The 25,511-nt window shown below is 31.6% G+C and overlaps 1 protein-coding gene across 1 annotated transcript in view; it reads left to right on the plus strand.

The window, feature by feature from the left end:
• The first annotated feature begins 13,716 nt into the window (after positions 1-13,716).
• Positions 13,717-25,511, plus strand: part of LOC143228341 (putative E3 ubiquitin-protein ligase HECTD2) — a 62,556-nt gene continuing 50,761 nt past the window's right edge. The window contains exon 1 of the mRNA XM_076459611.1: positions 13,717-14,216. Within this exon, the coding sequence (XP_076315726.1) occupies positions 14,016-14,216 (201 nt within the window). The 5' untranslated portion in view covers positions 13,717-14,015. The remainder of the gene's footprint in view (positions 14,217-25,511) is intronic.

The raw sequence follows: 25,511 nt of genomic DNA on the forward strand, positions 1-25,511 counted from the left end.
ATGTTGACATTGATCTCTTTGTTCTACCCTAGGTATATTTTGTTTGTGACTATATGTTAACATTGATTTCTTTGTTCTATTTCAGATATATTTTGTTTGTAACTGTATGGTGTCATTGATCTCTTTGTTCTACCCCAGGTATATTTTGTTTGTGACTATATACTAACATTGATTTCTTTGTTCTACCTTACGTATATTTTATTTGTGACTATATACTAACATTGATTTCTTTGTTCTACCTTAGGTATATTTGGTTTGTAAGCATATTGTGACATAGATCTCTTTGTTCTACATTAGGTATATTTTATTTGTGATTATACATTAAGATTGATTTCTTTGTTTAAGCTTGGGTATATTTTTTTTGTAACTATATGGTAGCATTCATCTCTTTGTTCTACTTGAGGTATGTATTGTTCGTGAACTGTATGTTGACATTGATCTCTTTGTTCTACCCTAGGTATATTTTGTTTGTGAGTATATGTTAAGATGGATTTCTTTGTTCTACTTAGGTATATTTTGTTTGTAAGTATATGGTGACATTGATATTTTTGTTCTACTTCATTTATATATTGTTTGTAATTGTATGGTTACATTGATCTCTTTGTTCTACCCCAGGTATATTTTGTTTGTAACTTTATGGTGACATTTATCTCTTTGTTCTATCCTAGGTATATTTTCTTTGTGACTGTATGTGAACATTAATTCCTTTGTTCTACCTGATGTATATTTTGTTTGTAACTATATGGTGACATTGATCTCTTTGTTCTACCTTATGTATATTTTGTTTGTAACTATAGGGTGACATTAATCTCCTTGTTCTACAATAGGTATATTTTGTTCGTAATTGTATGGTGACATTGATTTCTTTGTTCTACTCTAGGTATATTTTGTTTTTGACTATATGTTAAAATCGATTTCTTTGTTCCACCTTAGGTATATTTTGTTTGTGACTATATGTTAACATTAATTTCTTTGTTCTACTCTAGGTACATTTTGTGTGTGATTATATGGTAAAATTAATTTCGTTGTTCCACCTTAGGTATATTTTGTTTCTATCCATATAGTGACAGATCTCTTTGTTCTATCCTAGGTATATTTTGTTTGTGACTATATGTTAACATGGATTTCTTTGTTCTACCTTAGGCATATTATGCTTGTAACGAAATGTTGATATTGATCTCTTTGTTCTGCCCTATATATATTTTCTTTGTGACTATATGTTAACAATGATTTCTTTGTTCTCCCTCAGGTATATTTTGTTTGTGACTATATGTTAACATTGATTTCTTTGTTCTATTTCAGATATATTTTGTTTGTAACTGTATGGTGTCATTGATCTCTTTGTTCTACCCCAGGTATATTTTGTTTGTGACTATATACTAACATTTATTTCTTTGTTCTACCTTACGTATATTTTATTTGTGACTATATACTAACATTGATTTCTTTGTTCTACCTTAGGTATATTTGGTTTGTAAGCATATGGTGACATAGATCTCTTTGTTCTACATTAGGTATATTTTATTTGTGATTATACATTAAGATTGATTTCTTTGTTTAAGCTTGGGTATATTTGGTTTGTAAGCACATGGTGACATAGATCTCTTTGTTCTACTTCAGGTATATTTTGTTCGTAACTGTATGTTGACATTGATCTCCTTGTTCTACCCTAGGTATATTTTGTTTGTGACTATATGTTAAGATGGATTTCTTTGTTCTACCTTAGGTATATTTTGTTTGTAAGTATATGGTGACATTGATCTTTTTGTTCTACTTCAGGAATATTTTGTTTGTGACTATATGTTAACATTTGTCTCTTTGTTCTACCCTAGATATATTTTGTTTGTGGCTATATGTTAACATTGACGTCTTTGTTCTCTGTCAGGTATATTTTATTTGCAACTATATGGTGACATTGATCTCTTTCTTCTACCCTAGGTATATTTTGTTTGTGACTATATGTTAACATATATCTCTTTCTTCCACCCTACGTATATTTTGTTTGTGGCTTTATGGTGACATGAATCTCTTTGTTCTAGTCTAGGTATATTTTGAGTTTGACTATATGTTAAAATTGATTTCCTTGTTCTACTCTAGGTAGATTTTGTTTGTGACTATATGTTAACACTTATCTCTTTGTTCTACCCTAGATATATTTTGTTCGTGTCTATATCTTAAGATTGATTTGTTTGTTCTACCCAAGGTATATTTTATTTGTAACTATATGGTGATATTGATCTCTTTGTTCTACCCCAGCTATATTTTGTTTGTGACTATATACTAACATTGATTTGTTTGTTCTACCTTAGGTATATTTGGTTTGTAAGCATATTGTGACATAGATCTCTTTGTTCTACATTAGGTATATTTTATTTGTGATTATACATTAAGATTGATTTTTTTGTTTAAGCTTAGGTATATTTTGTTTGTAACTATATGGTAACATTCATCTCTTTGTTCTACTTCAGGTATGTTTTGTTCGTGAACTGTATGTTGACATTGATCTCTTTGTTCTACCCTAGGTATATTTTGTTTGTGAGTGTATGTTAAGATGGATTTCTTTGTTCTACCTTAGGTATATTTTGTTTGTAAGTATATGGTGACATTGATATTTTTGTTCTACTTCATTTATATATTGTTTGTAATTGTATGGTTACATTGATCTCTTTGTTCTACCCCAGGTATATTTTGTTTGTAACTTTATGGTGATATTTATCTCTTTGTTCTATCCTAGGTATATTTTCTTTGTGACTGTATGTGAACATTAATTCCTTTGTTCTACCTGATGTATATTTTGTTTGTAACTATATGGTGACATTGATCTCTTTGTTCTACCTTATGTATATTTTTTTTGTAACTATAGGGTGACATTAATCTCCTTGTTCTACCATAGGTATATTTTGTTCGTAATTGTATGGTGACATTGATTTCTTTGTTCTACTCTAGGTATATTTTGTTTTTGACTATATGTTAAAATCGATTTCTTTGTTCCACCTTAGGTATATTTTGTTTGTGACTATATGTTAACATTAATTTCTTTGTTCTACTCTAGGTACATTTTGTGTGTGATTATATGGTAAAATTAATTTCGTTGTTCCACCTTAGGTATATTTTGTTTCTATCCATATAGTGACAGATCTCTTTGTTCTATCCTAGGTATATTTTGTTTGTGACTATATGTTAACATGGATTTCTTTGTTCTACCTTAGGCATATTATGCTTGTAACGAAATGTTGATATTGATCTCTTTGTTCTGCCCTATATATATTTTCTTTGTGACTATATGTTAACAATGATTTCTTTGTTCTCCCTCAGGTATATTTTGTTTGTGACTATATGTTAACATTGATTTCTTTGTTCTATTTCAGATATATTTTGTTTGTAACTGTATGGTGTCATTGATCTCTTTGTTCTACCCCAGGTATATTTTGTTTGTGACTATATACTAACATTTATTTCTTTGTTCTACCTTACGTATATTTTATTTGTGACTATATACTAACATTGATTTCTTTGTTCTACCTTACGTATATTTTATTTGTGACTATATACTAACATTGATTTCTTTGTTCTACCTTAGGTATATTTGGTTTGTAAGCATATGGTGACATAGATCTCTTTGTTCTACATTAGGTATATTTTATTTGTGATTATACATTAAGATTGATTTCTTTGTTTAAGCTTGGGTATATTTTGTTTGTAACTATATGGTAACATTCATCTCTTTGTTCTACTTCAGGTATGTTTTGTTCGTAACTGTATGTTGACATTGATCTCTTTGTTCTACCCTAGGTATATTTTGTTTGTGAGTATATGTTAAGATGGATTTCTTTGTTCTACCTTAGGTATATTTTGTTTGTAAGTATATGGTGACATTGATATTTTTGTTCTACTTCATTTATATATTGTTTGTAATTGTATGGTGACATTGATCTCTTTGTTCTACCCCAGGTATATTTTGTTTGTAACTTTATGGTGACATTTATCTCTTTGTTCTATCCTAGGTATATTTTCTTTGTAACTGTATGTGAACATTAATTCCTTTGTTCTACCTGATGTATATTTTGTTTGTAACTATATGGTGACATTGATCTCTTTGTTCTACCTTATGTATATTTTGTTTGTAACTATAGGGTGACATTAATCTCCTTGTTCTACCATAGGTATATTTTGTTCGTAATTGTATGGTGACATTGATTTCTTTGTTCTACTCTAGGTATATTTTGTTTTTGACTATATGTTAAAATTGATTTTTTTGTTCCACCTTAGGTATATTTTGTTTGTGACTATATGTTAACATTAATTTCTTTGTTCTACTCTAGGTACATTTTGTGTGTGATTATATGTTAAAATTAATTTCGTTGTTCCACCTTAGGTATATTTTGTTTGTATCTATATGGTGACAGATCTCTTTGTTCTACCCTAGGTATATTTTGTTTGTGACTATATGTTAAGATGGATTTCTTTTTTCTACCTTAGGCATATTTTGCTTGTAACTAAATGTTGACATTGATCTCTTTGTTCTGCCCTATGTATATTTTGTTTGTGACTATATGTTAACATTGATATCTTTTTTCCTACCCTAGGTATATTTTGTTTGTGACTATATGTTAACATTGATTTCTTTGTTCTATTTCAGATATATTTTGTTTGTAACTGTATGGTGTCATTGATCTCTTTGTTCTACCCCAGGTATATTTTGTTTGTGACTATATACTAACATTGATTTTTTTGTTCTACCTTACGTATATTTTATTTGTGACTATATACTAACATTGATTTCTTTGTTCTACCTTAGGTATATTTGGTTTGTAAGCATATGGTGACATAGATCTCTTTGTTCTACATTAGGTATATTTTATTTGTGATTATACATTAAGATTGATTTCTTTGTTTAAGCTTGGGTATATTTTGTTTGTAACTATATGGTAACATTCATCTCTTTGTTCTACCTTATGTATATTTTGTTTGTAACTATATGGTGACATTGATCTCTTTGTTCTACCATAGGTATATTTTGTTCGTAATTGTATGGTGACATTGATTTCTTTGTTCTACTCTAGGTATATTTTGTTTTTGACTATATGTTAAAATTGATTTCTTTGTTCCACCTTAGGTATATTTTGTTTGTGACTATATGTTAACATTAATTTCCTTGTTCTACTCTAGGTACATTTTGTGTGTGACTATATGTTAAAATTAATTTCGTTGTTCCACCTTAGGTATATTTTGTTTCTATCTATATGGTGACAGATCTCTTTGTTCTACCTTAGGTATATTTTGTTTGTGACTATATGTTATGATGGATTTCTTTTTTCTACCTTAGGCATATTTTGCTTGTAACTAAATGTTGACATTGATCTCTTTGTTCTGCCCTAGGTATATTTTGTTTGTGACTATATGTTAACATTGATTTCTTTGTTCTATTTCAGATATATTTTGTTTGTAACTGTATGGTGTCATTGATCTCTTTGTTCTACCCCAGGTATATTTTGTTTGTGACTATATACTAACATTGATTTCTTTGTTCTACCTTACGTATATTTTATTTGTGACTATATACTAACATTGATTTCTTTGTTCTACCTTAGGTATATTTGGTTTGTAAGCATATTGTGACATAGATCTCTTTGTTCTACATTAGGTATATTTTATTTGTGATTATACATTAAGATTGATTTCTTTGTTTAAGCTTGGGTATATTTTTTTTGTAACTATATGGTAGCATTCATCTCTTTGTTCTACTTGAGGTATGTATTGTTCGTGAACTGTATGTTGACATTGATCTCTTTGTTCTACCCTAGGTATATTTTGTTTGTGAGTGTATGTTAAGATGGATTTCTTTGTTCTAGCTTAGGTATATTTTGTTTGTAAGTATATGGTGACATTGATATTTTTGTTCTACTTCATTTATATATTGTTTGTAATTGTATGGTTACATTGATCTCTTTGTTCTACCCCAGGTATATTTTGTTTGTAACTTTATGGTGATATTTATCTCTTTGTTCTATCCTAGGTATATTTTCTTTGTGACTGTATGTGAACATTAATTCCTTTGTTCTACCTGATGTATATTTTGTTTGTAACTATATGGTGACATTGATCTCTTTGTTCTACCTTATGTATATTTTGTTTGTAACTATAGGGTGACATTAATCTCCTTGTTCTACAATAGGTATATTTTGTTCGTAATTGTATGGTGACATTGATTTCTTTGTTCTACTCTAGGTATATTTTGTTTTTGACTATATGTTAAAATCGATTTCTTTGTTCCACCTTAGGTATATTTTGTTTGTGACTATATGTTAACATTAATTTCTTTGTTCTACTCTAGGTACATTTTGTGTGTGATTATATGGTAAAATTAATTTCGTTGTTCCACCTTAGGTATATTTTGTTTCTATCCATATAGTGACAGATCTCTTTGTTCTATCCTAGGTATATTTTGTTTGTGACTATATGTTAACATGGATTTCTTTGTTCTACCTTAGGCATATTATGCTTGTAACGAAATGTTGACATTGATCTCTTTGTTCTGCCCTATATATATTTTGTTTGTGACTATATGTTAACATTGATTTCTTTGTTCTCCTCCCTAGGTATATTTTGTTTGTGACTATATGTTAACATTGATTTCTTTGTTCTATTTCAGATATATTTTGTTTGTAACTGTATGGTGTCATTGATCTCTTTGTTCTACCCCAGGTATATTTTGTTTGTGACTATATACTAACATTTATTTCTTTGTTCTACCTTACGTATATTTTATTTGTGACTATATACTAACATTGATTTCTTTGTTCTACCTTAGGTATATTTGGTTTGTAAGCATATGGTGACATAGATCTCTTTGTTCTACATTAGGTATATTTTATTTGTGATTATACATTAAGATTGATTTCTTTGTTTAAGCTTGGGTATATTTTGTTTGTAACTATATGGTAACATTCATCTCTTTGTTCTACTTCAGGTATGTTTTGTTCGTAACTGTATGTTGACATTGATCTCTTTGTTCTACCCTAGGTATATTTTGTTTGTAAGTATATGGTGACATTGATATTTTTGTTCTACTTCATTTATATATTGTTTGTAATTGTATGGTGACATTGATCTCTTTGTTCTACCCCAGGTATATTTTGTTTGTAACTTTATGGTGACATTTATCTCTTTGTTCTATCCTAGGTATATTTTCTTTGTAACTGTATGTGAACATTAATTCCTTTGTTCTACCTGATGTATATTTTGTTTGTAACTATATGGTGACATTGATCTCTTTGTTCTACCTTATGTATATTTTGTTTGTAACTATAGGGTGACATTAATCTCCTTGTTCTACCATAGGTATATTTTGTTCGTAATTGTATGGTGACATTGATTTCTTTGTTCTACTCTAGGTATATTTTGTTTTTGACTATATGTTAAAATTGATTTCTTTGTTCCACCTTAGGTATATTTTGTTTGTGACTATATGTTAACATTAATTTCTTTGTTCTACTCTAGGTACATTTTGTGTGTGATTATATGTTAAAATTAATTTCGTTGTTCCACCTTAGGTATATTTTGTTTCTATCTATATGGTGACAGATCTCTTTGTTCTACCCTAGGTATATTTTGTTTGTGACTATATGTTAACATTGATATCTTTTTCCTACCCTAGGTATATTTTGTTTGTGACTATATGTTAACATTGATTTCTTTGTTCTATTTCAGATATATTTTGTTTGTAACTGTATGGTGTCATTGATCTCTTTGTTCTACCCCAGGTATATTTTGTTTGTGACTATATACTAACATTGATTTCTTTGTTCTACCTTACGTATATTTTATTTGTGACTATATACTAACATTGATTTCTTTGTTCTACCTTAGGTATATTTGGTTTGTAAGCATATGGTGACATAGATCTCTTTGTTCTACATGAGGTATATTTTATTTGTGATTATACATTAAGATTGATTTCTTTGTTTAAGCTTGGGTATATTTTGTTTGTAACTATATGGTAACATTCATCTCTTTGTTCTACTTCAGGTATGTTTTGTTCGTAACTGTATGTTGACATTGATCTCTTTGTTCTACCCTAGGTATATTTTGTTTGTGAGTATATGTTAAGATGGATTTCTTTGTTCTATTTTAGGTATATTTTGTTTGTAAGTATATGGTGACATTGATATTTTTGTTCTACTTCATTTATATATTGTTTGTAATTGTATTGGGACATTGATCTCTTTTTTCTACCTTATGTATATTTTGTTTGTAACTATAGGGTGACATTAATCTCCTTGTTCTACCATAGGTATATTTTGTTCGTAATTGTATGGTGACATTGATCTCTTTGTTCTATTCTAGGTATGTTTTGTTTTTGACTATATGTTGAAATTGATTTCTTTGTTCCACCTTAGGTATATTTTGTTTGTGACTATATGTTAACATTAATTTCTTTGTTCTACTCTAGGTACATTTTGTGTGTGACTATATGTTAAAATTAATTTCGTTGTTCCACCTTAGGTATATTTTGTTTCTATCTATATGGTGACAGATCTCTTTGTTCTACCCTAGGTATATTTTGTTTGTGACTATATGTTAAGATGGATTTCTTTTTTCTACCTTAGGCATATTTTGCTTGTAACTAAATGTTGACATTGATCTCTTTGTTCTGCCCTATGTATATTTTGTTTGTGACTATATGTTAACACTGATATCTTTTTCCTACCCTAGGTATATTTTGTTTGTGACTATATACTAACATTGATTTCTTTGTTCTACCATAGGTATATTTGGTTTGTAAGCATATGGTGACATAGATCTCTTTGTTCTACATTAGGTATATTTTATTTGTGATTATACATTAAGATTGATTTCTTTGTTTAAGCTTGAGTATATTTTGTTTGTAACTATGTGGTAACATTCATCTCTTTGTTCTACTTCAGGTATGTTTTGTTCGTAACTGTATGTTGACATTGATCTCTTTGTTCTACCCTAGGTATATTTTGTTTGTGAGTATATGTTAAGATGGATTTCTTTGTTCTACCTTAGGTATTTTTTGTTTGTAACTATATGGTGACATTGATATCTTTGTTCTATCTTAGGTATATTTTGTTTGTAAGTATATTTTGACATTGATCTTTTGGTTCTACTTCAGGAATATTTTGTTTCTAACTGTATGGTGTCATTGATCTCTTTGTTCTACCCCAGGTATATTTTGTTTGTGACTATATGTTAACATTTATCTCTTTTTTTCTACCTTAGATATATTTTGTTTGTGGCTATATGTTAACATTGACGTCTTTGTTCTCTTTCAGGTATATTTTATTTGTAACTATATGGTGACATTGATCTCTTTCTTCTACCCTAGGTATATTTTGTTCGTGGTTATATGTTAACATTGATTTCTTTGTTCTATTTCAGGTATATTTTGTTTGTAACTATATGATCCATGGATCTTTTTGTTGTACTCTAGGTTTATTTTTTGTCACTCTATGATGACATTTATCTCTTTGTTGTACCGTAGGTATATTTTGTTTGTGACTATATGTTAACATTTATCTCTTTGTTTTACCCTAGGTGTATTTTGTTTTTGACGATATGTTAACATTGACTTCTTTGTTCTATCTTAGGTATATTTTGTTTGTATCTATATGGTGACATTGATATCTTTTTTCTTCCTTAGGTGTTTTTCTTTGTGACTATATGTTAACATTGATTTCTTTGTTCAATTTCAGATATATTTTGTTTGTAACTATATGGTGACATTGATCTCTTTGTTGTACCCTAGGTATATTTTTGTCACTATATTGTGACATTGATCTCCTTGTTCTACCCCAGGTATATTTTGTTTGTGACTATACGTTAATATTGATTTCTTTATTCTACCTTAGGTATATTTTGTTTGTGACTCTATACTAACATTGATTTCTTTGTTCTATTTCAGATATATTTTGTTTGTAACTATATGGTGACATTGATCTCTTTGTTGTACCCTAGGTATATTTTTGTCACTATATGATGACATTCATCTCTTTGTTCTACCCTATGTATATTTTGTTTCTGACTACATGTTGACATTAATATCTTTGTTGTACCTCAGGTATATTTTGTTTCTAACTATATGGTGACATTGATCTCTTTGTTCTACCCTATGTATATTTTCTTTGTGATTATATATTAACAATGATTTGTTTGTTCTACCTCAGGTATATTTTGTTTGTAACTATATGGTGACAATGATCTTTTTGTTCTACGTTATGTATATTTTGTTTGTAACTATATGGTGACATTGATTTATTTGTTCTACCTCAGGTATATTTTGTTTGTAACTATATTGTGACAATGATCTTTTTGTTCTACCTTATGTATATTTTGTTTCTAACTATATGGTGACATTGATTTCTTTGTTCTACCCTAGGTATATTTTGTTCGTGACTATATGTTAACATTTATCTCTTTGTTCTATCCTAGTTATATTTTGTTTGTGACTATATGTTAATATTGATTTCTTTGTTCTACCTTAGGTATATTTTGCTTGTAACTAAATGTTGACATTGAACTCTTTGTTCTAACCGAGGTATATTTTGTTTGTGACTATATGTTAACATTTGTCTCTTTGTTTTATTCTAGATATATTTTGTTTGTGGCTATATGTTAACATTGATTTCTTTGTTTTTCTTTCAGGTATATTTTGTTTGTAACAATATGCGAAATTGATTTCTTTGTTCTACCTTAGGTATATTTTGTTTCTAACTATATTGTGGCATTGATATCTTTGTTCTAACTTAGGTATATTTTGTGTGTGACTATATGTTAACATTGATATCTTTGTTGTACCTCAAATAAAATAAGTGGGACAATTTTTGTTCAAAATTACACGATAAAACTGAGAAGAGAAAATTCTGAACACACCTTAGACGATTCACCAACGAAAATTCAGCCGTATAAGATATCCTACACTTGAGTACAATAAATGTTTTGTTTGTTTTTAAATTTCGCGCAAAGCTACTCGAGGGCTATTTGCGGTAGCCGTTCCTTAAATTAGCAGCCTAGGACTAGAGGGAAGCCAATTAGTCATCACCACACATCGTCAACTCTTGAGCTACTCTTTTTCTAACATATAGTGGGATTGACCGTCACTTTATAATGCCCCCACAGCTTTAAAGGCGAGCATGTTTGGTGCGACGGGGATCCGAACCCGCGACTCTCAGATTACGAGTCGTACGTCTTACCCCACCTCTCCATGCCGGTCTGTGAGTATAATAATACAATAGCTTACAGAAATAAAGTTAGAGCCGGAGCTTTCAAACACCAACTACAGAATACATTTAAGACACAAATTATATACTTAACAATAAAAAACAAGTTAAATCAATTTTCCCAACAAGTGTATCTGAGAAAAATACAAGACACATAATAAACTACGAATACACGATGCTAACGAAAGAAATATCCATACATGGACTTCATGAAGGAATAAAAACACAAACAAACAAATCTTTGGGTGAAGATGAGATACAAGCCATCCTCCTAAAAAAGAGTACTCTGGAATCGTTTGACCGCCTAAAATCACTTTTCAACATATCTCTATCTTCTGGATACATACCAGTTTATTGGAAGCTTGCTAATATATTAATATTCCATAAGAAAGGAAAGTTGGTTAATAAACCAAATAGCTACCGATCAATCAGCTTGACCAGCTGTGTAGGCAAAATTTTAGAACACACAATTAGCAATAGACTTTCCACATACTTGGAAATAACTTCTAAATTGCCTGGAGAACAAAATGGCTCCAGAAAATTCAGATAAACAACTGATCACTTAGTCAAACTAACTGAAGAGATAATAGATAACATTAACAGAAAACACTGCACTGTTGCCTGCTTTCTTGACATTGAGAAAGCATTTGACACTGTATGGTACAATGGTCTACGGTTACGTATTGACACTGTATGACACAATGGTCTACGGTTCCGTATGCACGAAACGGGACTACCGCGTGAAATTATTCGTTGGTTATCGTTTTGGAAAACAGAAAATGCAGAGGGAACCTTTTCTGAGTACTTTACTCCAGAAGCTGGCGTCTCTCAGGTAGGGGTGGTTAGCCCTATACTCTTCATCATGTATGTAAACAATCTGCCACTGAAGGATCCCAATCATGGATTCTCCTCACAATTCGCTGATGATGTGGCAGTCTGGAAAAGTGCTACAACACCAGCAATAGCAGCCACAAATATACAACCACAATTAAAGAGAATAAGCGAATAATGTCAAAATACAGAATAAAAATAAATACAGCAAAAAACACAACTTGTCTTTATCAAGTTGACAAAACACAAAAAATTACAGCTTGAAATATATATGAATGGAACATTACTTCAGGCCGTCACATCGGCAAAATTTCTAGTTCCAACCTATGACTCAGAACTAACATGGATTAACCATTTAAGTGAAATTAAAAGTATGCTAGGAGTCTAACTGGCAAGAATAGTGGAGTATCAACAGACAATATGCTAAAAATTTACAAAACATACATTCGACCAGTAATTGACTATACAGCTCCAGTAAGTGACAAAATAATCAAAACCAAGCTACAAACAATACAAAACACACTCCTCACAACAGCATATAGAGTTCCCAGAACCATATAATCTAATTTCATACACAATATTCAAACACACCAACCACAGCAGATATACTCCTACATGGTACAATAACGTATTTTGATAAAAATTGATTGAAAAATGAATTATTATGCGAACTAGACAGGTACCGCATACATGATGAAAATAGTCCTAAACAACTATTCCCCGATCAACACATATTTTAAACAGAAAACAAATAAATGGAAAAAATAAAAATAAATAAATAAAAATAATGATAATAAAAATAATAAATAGACAAATATATATATATATAAGGGAAGGGAAAAAAGGCTACCATCAAACTAGATAGGGAAATAATATCTATAAATATATGAAAGTAATACATGGACATTGTCATCATCAAGAAGCCCTGAAAAGGATCGGAGTAATTCAGGACCATTCGACTCTAAAGCCGTACCAACCGACACTGCATGATCATATAAGTAACGGAAGAGGTCAAAGCGCACCTGACCCTTCAGGGTACACGTGATTACCCAAATCCAAAGAGAGAGAGAGGGAGTTCGGCTGAAGTGGCCCTACGCACGTGTCTGCATTGCGTAGCTATCTGTGTAATTCTCGCCCCTCCCCCCACCGGCACAGCGGAATGTCTGCGAACTCACACCACTACAAACTGAGTTTCGATACCCGTAGTGGCAGAAGACAAATTGCTCATTGTGTAGCTTTGTGCTTAATTCCAGATATACAAGCAATCAGTATGAAATTCCAAGAACAAACAAACCTTTCCAATGTTATTTTCAATTATTTGATGATAAATATGCTATTTCCGCTCAGTTATTTCAAATTACTAAGATTTTATTTTCTTATCCCCTGTAGTTTAACTCCTATATGATTGCATTAATAACTTTGATGAAAAGTAAGCTAAACACAGAAAAAAAACTGAAATAAAACATTAGGTTTCTTTGTATCCATTTACGCATATGTTTTATTTCACAACTTGCAAAGGTATAAAACCTGTTTTCAAAAACGCCTAATTTATATTCATTTTAGCAGAACAGACAGTTATAACTTTTTCTGCATGACGTCAAACGTAAGTACTATACAAGTACATGGATAGTATCTCTGCGGGAGTGGCGTTTCCCTTGGAAACACGACACAGGACTGTTGTTGTAGCAACGGTGCAAAGTGTACCCATGCATAGTATCAGCTTTTACTTCTATTCATTACCTCGCGCAAAGGCCACATTAAATTACAGAATCCAAAATTTTAATGAACGAACTGCATGTTGTACAAAGGGTGAATTAGTGGACAAAAAGGAGAGATGTGCTATGGTCTGAAACTATTTGTCCACACTAATGTCCGGTGTTACTAGTTTGGAAGAATTTTAAAAATTGCAAATAATAATTTGTGAATGAGAAAGTGAAAACCATGGATGTGGCCGAAGAGAGAAGCCTTTCAGCCGTAAGTTCAGTCACGTGTCCGTCATGTAAGATTTCGGTGGTTCCAAGCTCCCGGTCAAGAACTATGTGTCCGTTTTGTGGGAGTTTCTATAATCAGGCAGCCAACAATAATTTAGCACTTCGACAGCGTCACGACCGGTCAGAAGAAACAGTTCACTTTCCAAACATCGTAAGTTCACATTTTATTGTTTGAAATAAACCTACACCTAACTTTCCTTTCACTATAACTTAAAGTGGTTATAAGTGCTGAATTTCTTAAGTAATTTTTCCTATTCTCCCTTTTTATTTATCATACGTGCTTTCGTGTTGTCACAGTTTTAAAAGGAGAACATCATGTTTACCAATATAAAATTTGCTCTAATGTTCCAGTTCAACAGTGTTTACTTTCATGGTGTTTTGGTAAAATAACATACTTTAGTGTTATATTTCATAGATTTTGAACAGGTAACATTTCATTGCAATTGAGTAACAACTATTACATTTATTCTTTGTTGTTGTTTTTTGGCTCACTCGATATTGCTTTTTCAAATATGATTTATTGTCTTCAGTTAGTTAGCTACAAATGAAAAAACTTTAGAATACTTTGATTGCAACGATTTTATTATGACGTAAAATAGAAAAAACAACATGTGTACAGTATTCTCCTTTTCATCTTTGTATCCATAGGTATGGTTTCCTATACTTATAACACGTGCTTGTATCTCCGATATTAGCAGAAATAACAGCAAACTGGCATCGTCTAAAATATAAACTTGTCAAGACTTATTTAAGATAAATGTTTTTAGTTGCTTTTACATTAATTTTTTAATATTTTGGATTAACTTTTATAAACAAACTTAAACGTTGACAGGTTCACAAGGACATTAGGTAACAGGCGTATCATAATTTGATCTTATCAAACTGTAACCTTAGTGCTGATGAAATCTTTCTCTAATTGTCACTATAATATTATAGTATTCTTTGATTATATATATATATATATATACATAGTAACATGATTTTCATTTTGTCGTCGAGTGTGTTCATACAATTAACTTTATTCTTAAAATTCAATGAAAAGCAAAAAATGAAAGCAAAGAATTCTATTAAAAATAAAGCTTACACATGTAAGGATATAAAAAATAGTTTTATCTCAGGTATTTTTCAAACAGTGATATACAACACCTGATGGGGGTGGTAGTGAAGTGAGGTGTGGGGAAAGATTTAGATATCTCTTCTATTAAAGGTTTGGTTATGAAAAAAGAGTAAATATAAAAAACAATGCCCATGAAGAAGAAACTTCCACTTTGCGAAAGCGCTAGAGTTATAGGGCTTTTATTTAATCTTTATCATTCTTAAGCCTATGTGATTTTTAACATCATGAATATAAAAACATTTGTTATCCCTTTTTGAAATTCATATATTGAAATGGTGTTTAATCACAAATGATTTTATGTATAACAAAATACATATTCGTGTTTATAATATTTATACAGATATTTGTCATACATATATAAAATATTCGAACGTCAAAAAATATTCCTGTATATTTTGCATTAAAAATTATATTGTTAAAATGCATTTGTTATCACATATGTATTCCTTGTGATGAGAGTTAGATGCCATAGCGGCTGACAGTGTCAGCTTTTGCGTTGTTATGAAAGAACAGATCATTACTCTTATAATTTATGCCATACAACATTATATATTATTAAAATTGTGCGTATCATGCTAGATTGAAAAGAGAGTGAAACTCAGGTAAAGAGAGCTGAACGAATGGTATGACAATGTTTAAGCGGTGTACATGTTAGCTGTGCACAAACGCATTTTTGGTTAGTGTGTAAGTTCTCATTACCAGATAAATGTCGCTGTATTTTTAACCTGTTAATGTCTCATGCACCTGCTTATGTTAGGTTTATGTGAGTTGTTAACAAACATATTTAGGCTAGTGTGTAAGTTTTCCTAACCAGACAAACATCGCAGTATCTTTAACCTATGAATCTCTATAAATTTAACCATGAAATGAAAGGAAATACTTGAATGGTTATAATATTATTAGTTTAATATACTGTATGACTAATAATTTGTTTCAGCTAGAAGTGATGACATAAAATTTGTTTCTGAAAAACTTTCTTTCAACTTAGTGTTACCGTTTCATCAGTTTTTTGAATTTCGAATAAAGAAAGCTACACGAAGGCTATCTGCGTTAGCCGTCCCTAATTTAGCAGTTTAAGACTAGAGGGAAGGCAGCTAGTCATCACCACCCACAGCCAACTCTTGGACTACTCTTTCACCAACGAATAGTGGGATTCATCGTCACATTATAACGCGCTCGACTCGTAATCTGAGAATCGCAGGCTCGAGTTCCCTTAACTACCCTGCCATGCCGGGCTCCCATTTTATCAGAGTTGTTTTGTTATGTAACCCGTGTAACATGTTATTTAGTAATTTCGGAAAGGAGAGTTCTAGGAAGAGAATGCAAATTCTTTGTAGTAATATTCCAATCTGAAAGTAACAAAAGTAACCATAATGTTTAAATTGGCATTAAATAAATAAGCTTTTACTTCAAAATAATAATAATCAGAAATTATCATGATAGATTTCTAAATAAAATTAAGATTTTCACATTTCTTTAATTTTAAAGAGGGTTAAAGAAATATCACTATTATAAATAATTTGAAAAGTTACAGTGTTTACAAGGGAAAGTATAAATGAACAGTTTCCTCTTTAAATTTGTTTCTATACAAGAAAATACATCCTTTTAAAATGATAATTATAAATCACTAAACTTTAATTAGTCTGTCTTACATGTACACCTGCAAATTCAACAACAAATAGAAAACTTTTATTTTCATTTGAATATATTCTAATATAGTCTTATTAAAGCATGGTTAAACATCGATCAAATTACAATACAATCATTATCGTATATGACTGAGACGCTGACTGACATTTTATTTCTATTACAAAATAAATTCAGTATGCTTGGTGATTTAAAAATATGCTGTAATACAGTAGGTAAAGATGACTTGGAGATGAATATCTTCCTCCTTGTATCGTGGCCTAGTAGTTAGGACGCTAGACTCACAATCTGAAGGTCGCGAATTCGAGTCCCCATCTCATAAAACATGCTCGCCTCTTTTAACCGTGAGGGTGTTATAATTTTACTGTCAATCCCAATATTCGCTGGTAAAAGAGTACCCCTAGAGTTGGCGGTGGGTGATGATGATTAAGCTACCTTCCCTGTTGTCTTACACTGCTGAATGAGGGACAAGCTCGTGTAATTTTGCGCGAAATTCAAATAAATTACAATCCATTGTATCACACTAACCGCTGACAGAAGTAAGCATACCTAGACTGTGAATCTGTGTATTCATGGTTCGCGTCCTGTGGCCACAAAATCAGGTTCCGAATTTTGAGGTCATGGTTATGCTATTCGGTTAGGAAATTGCTTATGTTGGATATCATCATTTCTCCTAGTCAACCAGTTCAAAATTATGGATGGCTATGTGTCAATAGTCCTTGTGTAGCTTTGCTAAGACAGTCACAATAAAGTTCATCAATAGGTAAAAATGCAGATTTAGGCTGCGAATAAAAGAAATACATATGACCCCATTAATTGCTCATAAGTTACATATATATATAATATACGTCTTTTAGGTGTTTCTGCCAGTGTAATCTGTGTCTTTTGTTGTTTTCTACAGACACACACACACAACTAAAATAAAACAAAATAGTTACAGAGTGATCTTACTTCCTGAATGAACTGCTTTCATACTTGATAATTGTTTTGTTTTGTATAAGAAAAACATGAGTTTACTTCACACATCTTTCGATATTATCAACTTAACCAGAACCTTGATTTTTTTTTAAATGTAAACAACCGTACACTTTACACTCAAGACTCATTTTATATGGTAGAGAAGGTAGCGACGGTTCATGGACTGGTGGTTAGAGCATTTGATTCGCAGTTTGCAGGTTACTGGTTTGAATCCCATCACTTAACAAGCACGACTTTTTTAGCTCTGGGAGCATTGTATTATGACGGTGAATCTCACTATTCATTGGTAAAAGTAGTCTAAAGCTAGGAACAGGCAATCTAGATAGACATCGAGGAACTTTGCATGAAAATTCAACGAATATATAAAACTGTTGTCAGTCCGTTTTGCCACCTGGAAATTGAATTTGTGTGTGTGTTTCTTATAGCAAAGCCATATCGGGCTATCTGCTCTATCCATCAAGGTGAATCGAACCCCTAATTTTAGCTTTGTTTATCCGTAGACTTACTGTTGCCCCAGCGGGGGACAAAACTAAATTTCTATCTAAAATTGTCGTTTCTTTCTTTCAAATTTTCACCCAAAGCTACTCAGAGGCTATATATTGAAGCTGTCCCTAATTTTAGAGTGATTGACTAAAAGGAAGACTGTTGAGAAACAATATCTATCCCCAATTCTTAGTTTATTCTTGTTTGGCCGAATAGTGTAACTTTTTTAGAACATTCAAAGCTCAAAATCTGGATTCTCAGACTAAATGTTCGTGCTTGCTTCTAAACCACATCTGGTTTAGAATGACCTACATTTTACTCTTGCCCTTCTGTATCAAGCGGTTCTTCAAATTCTACAGTTGTTGGCAACTGGTTTTCTTCTACTGTGATAGGATATCCATATATAGATATTTCTATTAAATCTTTTTTTTTTATGACAACATTCATGAACAGAATTGCATGGCTTACTAGCATTTCTAATTGACATTTTAGGTCATAAAAGTATATCAGACCATTCATAGTGAAAGATATTATTGGCTCTTTTATTCAACACTTTTAAGTATAAAGAGAGAAGTTAGGTTATCAAAATTATTAATTGCGCCAGTATAACGCAATGGTCCACAATTTTTTAAAAAATATTCATTATATTAAGCAACTTAATATATTTTAATCATAAAATTATACTTAAGGGTCGTAAAAGTGACTGTTATAGAAATTAGTTTTAGAATAAGACGTAGAATATCAAGTGTTTTAAGAACAGTGATCATGGCGAAAGGAACCATGGAACAGTTATGTTAAATCGACAAACTCACTACTGATTAATCACGTAACGATTACATGAAATACATAAACTCACAGCTGCTTTATCATGTAACGGTTACATGAAGTTAATAAGTTAGTCCTATAGTAATACATTTTGTAATGGCTTGTTACATAAAACAGATAAACTCGTTAATGATGAATTCTATAAAGTTATGTGACTAGCTGCCTTCCGTCTACACAGATGTATTACGTCACATAAAACATTTTTGGAGATTAATCTTTTCAGATATGCTATATTTGGCGACCGTGTATCCTGACAACATCTCTGCAGCGTAGTTTTCATGGCAAAATAATCCGTTGTAAAGCTGTTATGTAGGTCACTGATCCCTGCTCATTTTATTGTAATCCATCTAGTATACGAAGACGGTAGTTTACCAAGTATCGTTTTAGCAGTAGTTCACAAAAATCTCCCATGAAGAAACCAATTTTAGGTAGCATCATATCACCTCGGTAACGACTATGTCAAAATGTACTTCTGATACATACCGCTCTACCATAACTTTATATCGGCGGTGGTTATTACGTGATTTACCGATATGCATATTCAAATTCGTTTTTATAAATGTACTTAACTTCTAGAGGATGGAACAGCCGTGATGGATCAGTAAGTTCCATGTTTCTCCAAAACGCTATATTATGTACTTGGTTTGTCAGTCCAAGATCAGGAAACTACCATTTTATATATCTATGTGTTAAAACTAAAATAAACGGAAGAACTCATCAGATGAGTTAAATCTCAAATCACCGCTGGTTTAGCGAACAACTTGAAGGCTTATAACGTTAAAATTCGATATTCTATCTCTGTGATGGGTTCATATTAGATAAACTTATTGAGTAGCTTTGGCTTAAACAGAAGTTTTATCATAAACTAATCTAAGAAACACTTAAACATTATTAGATTCACGTTAGGTCGACCAATGAACGTAGTTTAAATCGTCTCTAACTTCTGTTGTTTTGCAGCTTGTGTTCTAACAACTGGAGTTTCACGGAATAACACAAAACTTTGGTCTTATTTTACTTATTTTAAATACATAACATATGTTATCGATTTTCACTCGCAAGACAAAATCGCTAAATATTTTGAAGTTAGGTAACAGTTTTTCTAAAATATTTTCAAGCATAATCCAGTGATCCAATATTTATTGTGTCGATGCAAACATCATGTCAGATGCGATTTGCCAAATAAAGCCCATCAATGCCCATGCTTTTAACGCCAGAGGAATAAATGGTTTAATTGCCAGTAGAGTCGTTTTAAGCGCAATGTTTTTATAATGTATACTTGCATTCAACTAACCAATAATACACTCTGTCAATTTAACGTAGAAGAAGTCGGCCCGACATGGCCAGGTGGTTAAGGCACGTGACTCGTAATCCGTGGGGGCGTTATACTGTGACGGTCAATCCCATATTCATTGGTAAAAGAGTAGCCCAAGAGTTGGCGGTGAATGGTGGTGACTAGCTCTCTTCCCTCTAGTCTTAGACTGCTAAATTAGGGACGACTAGCGCAGATAGCCCTCGTGTAGCTTTGTGCGAAATTCAAAAACAAACAAGCCAAATCATAGAAAAAGTCACCAAAACCTTGTCTCCCGTCCCGAAATCATTCAGCTAGTTAGGTGATTCAAGTCCCGATTGGATGAGAACGTTGAAATGATAGCTAATTGAAGTACGCACGAAGTCAGAGCATTCATATAGCTATTTGGATGAAGTTCTAATGACGTGTGGGTTATCAAATGCTAGGTGAGTCAAATGTATGAAAGTTCATCTGAATAAAACCTCCTTCAACTACCTTTGAATTTACTGACCAAACTGTGTCGGGATTCTGTCTGTTCATGTAAAAGCTATGACTTTCTCACTGTTGCCGTTTCGAAGTTGTTAAACAAAGCTATTTATAGATTTATGCGATTGCTGAAATGTTGTTTAATATACAAAATTCACTTCCTTTTCCAGACCTAACATAAATAAGAATATAGTTTGTACCATCTAGTGTACAGTACTTTATTATATGATGTTACAATTACCTGAAGCATCGCAAGTAAACTCCATAGAATATTTTGAATTAGCTCACACATTTAAACAACACAAAATAAAACCTCGCTCTGTAAACTGTTAAAAATACGTAAGTTATTTTATTAGACGCGTTTCACACACTTAGACTACAGCTACCTAAGGTTATTATGAAGAGTGTTAATGGAAGTTAGTAAAGAACACTTATGTTAGTATAATTCCAGATCACAACATATCTGCAGATTGTTTGATGCAGTTTGCTTTACGTTTACACTTCCAGTCTCACACCACCTTCCCAACACGTTACGAAAAGGACAACTGATACTGTGACAGGAAACACTGGGAAATATTGTGAAGAAATCCCAAGGTGGGAATGAATATCATTTTACCTACTTAATAATAAAACAAAACACGAACGTGATAATAGGAAGCACTTATTAACATTTTGGAATCCTCACAGAGGTACAAAACAAACAAAAAATAATTGTAGTTGCAACAGAAATATATATATACAAGAGTAAACAATTTGAATAAGCAAATATAAGTCAAGAAAACGAAAGGTTGACACAATTGAAATAATTAAAATAAGGTTAAATCTAGTGGAGACTGTGTATTATTTATGAACTGAAAGAGAGTTTTTATGTATAATGTTTCTTTATTAAAAGTTTAGTATCATGTTTGGCTGTTGAGAGAATTTAAAAGTTGGAGAGAAAAATCATATGTTCAGTTCTGTTGTTGAATGTTCTTACTTCCAGTTAACAGTTTAAAGAAACCGTATAATTATTTTGTTCGTTCTACAAATAAACAATGTTACTTTTAGATAAAGTACCTATTTATAACTTGTATATTTCAGGAAAACGTTTTTATGCACAGTCGGCCTATTTAATTAAGTAAGATGTTTGTTTGTTTTTGAATTTCGCACATACAATATACTCGAGGGGTATATGTGCTAGCCGTTCCTAATTTAGCAGTGTAAGACTAGAGGGAAGGCAGCTAGTCATCATCACTCACCGCCAACTCTTGGGTTACTCTTTTACCAACGAATAGTGGGATTGACCGTCACATTATAACGTCCCCACGGCTGAAAGGGCGAGCATGTTTGGCGCGACAGGGATGCGAACCCGCGACCCTCAGATAACGAGTCGCACGCTTTAACACGCTTGGCCATGCCGGGCTAATTAAGTAAGAAATTTAAGGAACAAAATATTAATAGTATTTTCACAAAGCCTGAAATATGGGGTTAAGTGTTTTACTTTACAATCCTGAAACTATAGCAACAAGAAATCGGAAATTAATAAAATAATTAACATTAATCAACAGGAAATACTGACGACATTTCGTAGAATAATATAAAAAACAACAACAACGTCATATTAAAGTTGTTGTTAAGTTAGGTTTAATGTATTTTTTTATATCTATGAAGCGAGGAAAACAAGGATATTAGAATTGAAGTAGAAAATGACAACTAACTGAATGCTAACAAACGAGAAATCATGAAATACTACTAATATTATTGAAAGTGTCAAAACAACGATGTAAGTGACTTCAAGAATCGAAGCTTAGAAAATTAGAATGTTATCAATTATTATGATACTTAACGCCTATGAAGGCGAATGCTAACTTGTTGGTCAGTAGTTTGTGTAATATTATATCATAATAAAACTTGTAATAATTCCAATAAAATCTTTCTTCAGTTTTGAATAAAAGGAACGTAACAGCATTGTGACCACTAGCACTCGTCAGTCAGTTGAGTTTAAACACATAAAGCTTTGTTCGAAACGTTATTTATACCAGTTGGAGAAATTGGAGTAATAAAGGAAGACCTGATTTAAACAAAAAACTGTTAAAGTGTCTTTGACGTTAAAATATGTACTTACGTATGAAGCTCTGATGAAAACATTAATATTTGCCTTGCAATTTATCGGAACATTCTGATTTACAATGACTTCATCATCAAAGGCTGTAGCACTTCCACTCTTACATATTTCACTTATATAGCTAGTACAAATTATATTGTTATATTAATTTTTGGAAGCTAAAACTCCAAGACCATCACAGACTGAGATCTCTTTGGGAGCAAGGAAGCTGCTTCTAGTAGTTTCTTCCGCTTTCAGTCTCTAATTGTAAAATCTGCATGTCTAACCAGGCACGACACGACACTTCATACATCACTAGTCATAATTATTAAAGTACCTGTCCAAGTCTATATTTATGTTAAAAATCTGTCATAAAATAAGCATTGTTAAATCTTTTGTTTTATTTTGTTCAACATTAATAACATTGGCATTTTCAGAGCAGTTAATTTTGTCTCATTTGTGGATTTGGAAATTAATGTAAACTGTTTAATTTTTTCTATTATTATCCATATTTGCGAAAACATTCATAATTACCAAAACATTGTTCAGTTTATCAATTAGATTATTGTTAAATGTTTTGTTTTTATAAAATATTTGCCTTTACGAAAAGAAGAATTCTAAAAACGAAACGTTTAGCTTCATCACAATAATTATTTTGTCAAAAAGTTTTACATGTTTTTCTTATTGCTGTAGACACAGTTCTACGACATAAACTCACAACAGTAAAGTAGTAATGGTTACGCTTTTCTCCACATATTAATGGCTGTTAAGGTCACATGGCTAGTGATGTCATAGATTGGGTAAGGAGGACGAGACCATCAGAGTAGTGAGATAATGGTTTAATTATGCCATTTTGAACATAATAAATTTTGAATTCCAAGCTATGGCCTTATATATATATATATAGTTATTTATAAATATTAATGAAATTAAATAATTACATCCAAATGAAGCTAAATGAATAAACAAGATCAATAAGAACTGTGTTAAAAACAGCAAATTCCAACCTCTGATTAATTATATTATAACCATAAAATTTCAAGCCATAAACAAAACACATTAACGTCAAATAGAACACACTGCATATTTTTAAAAAAAGGATCATAGGGTACAAGCTACAACGTAGGATAATAAAATGAATCCTAGGTTTTGGGGATGACTATGAAGTAGGACCCACATTGCGGTGGCGATACACCGTCTATCAGTCTTAACCTCCAATTTGCTAGTCTCACATAAGAAAATTAGAAATTAGGAGAACGAGATATGGGTGCTCAAACCCACAACGTTCCACATTTATATCACCCTTCACTGCCTGCAGACAGTTAAAATAAGAATAAGAAAAATATAAACATAAAAAGATGAAAAATAATATTTAAATAAATAAAATAAAGTATTACCATTTGAGGGTAAGTAAGATAAAACTTACCTCTTGAAGTTAGCATTCCTGCCCCCAATATGGTAAAGTCACTGATTAACACGATATCAGTAAAGTGATAGTTTAAACTAAACTAAACTAAACTAAAAATCGTGACCGGTATTCCGATTTAGCACTTAGCACCTCAAAAAGAGATGCAAAGCAATCGAGGGCTCTCAGAAGAGACCTTCTCTTTGCCTTACACGCGAAGTTAAATTTAACTGGGCTAGTGATTAATAGCTAAACCTACAAGATTTAAAGCTACCGAGATTATGCTACAGCATTAAAATCTGGTGGCAAAGGTCCGTTGGTGGTCCGCGAGAGGTTATACAGTGACTTAAAAAAAACAACAACAACAGCATGAAGGTAGGGATCTGTAAATCCTAATACCCGGTAATTTAGCTGTGGGAGGAAAACCCACTTTCACTAACCAGATGCCGAAAAATATAAAACGGAAACAAAAGCTAAAACTCGTGGTAGGTATATATGATGGTGATGGTTTACTGTGACTGTCCTGCTTTTATATGCGGCTTAAGGGGTACATCCGCATAAAGTAGTGCCAAGTTTTTAGATGACCTTATTTTTAATACAAATAGTTTCTGGTATAATGTCTCTGATTTTTACTTTCTTTGTATTTATTTCATAGTTTTATCTAAAATTTCTTTAATTCATCTAAATTTTTAGGTTGCGTTCACTACTGGGATTATTAGCATTAAGGATTTGTAAACCATTTCATCTACAAGGGCAAAAGAGTGTGTTAAGTGGTTAGTAGTGAAGTGAAGATGCGTGATTGGTGATTAAGTAACATTCTCCTATTCCGTAGCTTGCTTTTGTTCCAACATTATCAGAACCCCTTTTGACATATCATCTCAACGGGACTTTAATAACTCAGCCATATCATGTTCTACGATATTTTTAAAATCAGCATGTAACAAAAACATACTGATTTAAAGAATTATATCAATATGAAATCAGATAGGTGGTCAACCCCCTCTCCCCATCACCACCTTTTGGTCTTCATCATGTGTTTCTGTATCACTATGTCAAGCTTATTAATAGTTGACCAAGAAATGTGGAAACGTTCAAAGAATGTATATAGCAAAATGACTTTTATGTATATAGATT

The sequence above is a fragment of the Tachypleus tridentatus genome, chromosome 10 (assembly GCF_004210375.1).
Source record: "Tachypleus tridentatus isolate NWPU-2018 chromosome 10, ASM421037v1, whole genome shotgun sequence".
Taxonomy (NCBI): domain Eukaryota; kingdom Metazoa; phylum Arthropoda; class Merostomata; order Xiphosura; family Limulidae; genus Tachypleus; species Tachypleus tridentatus.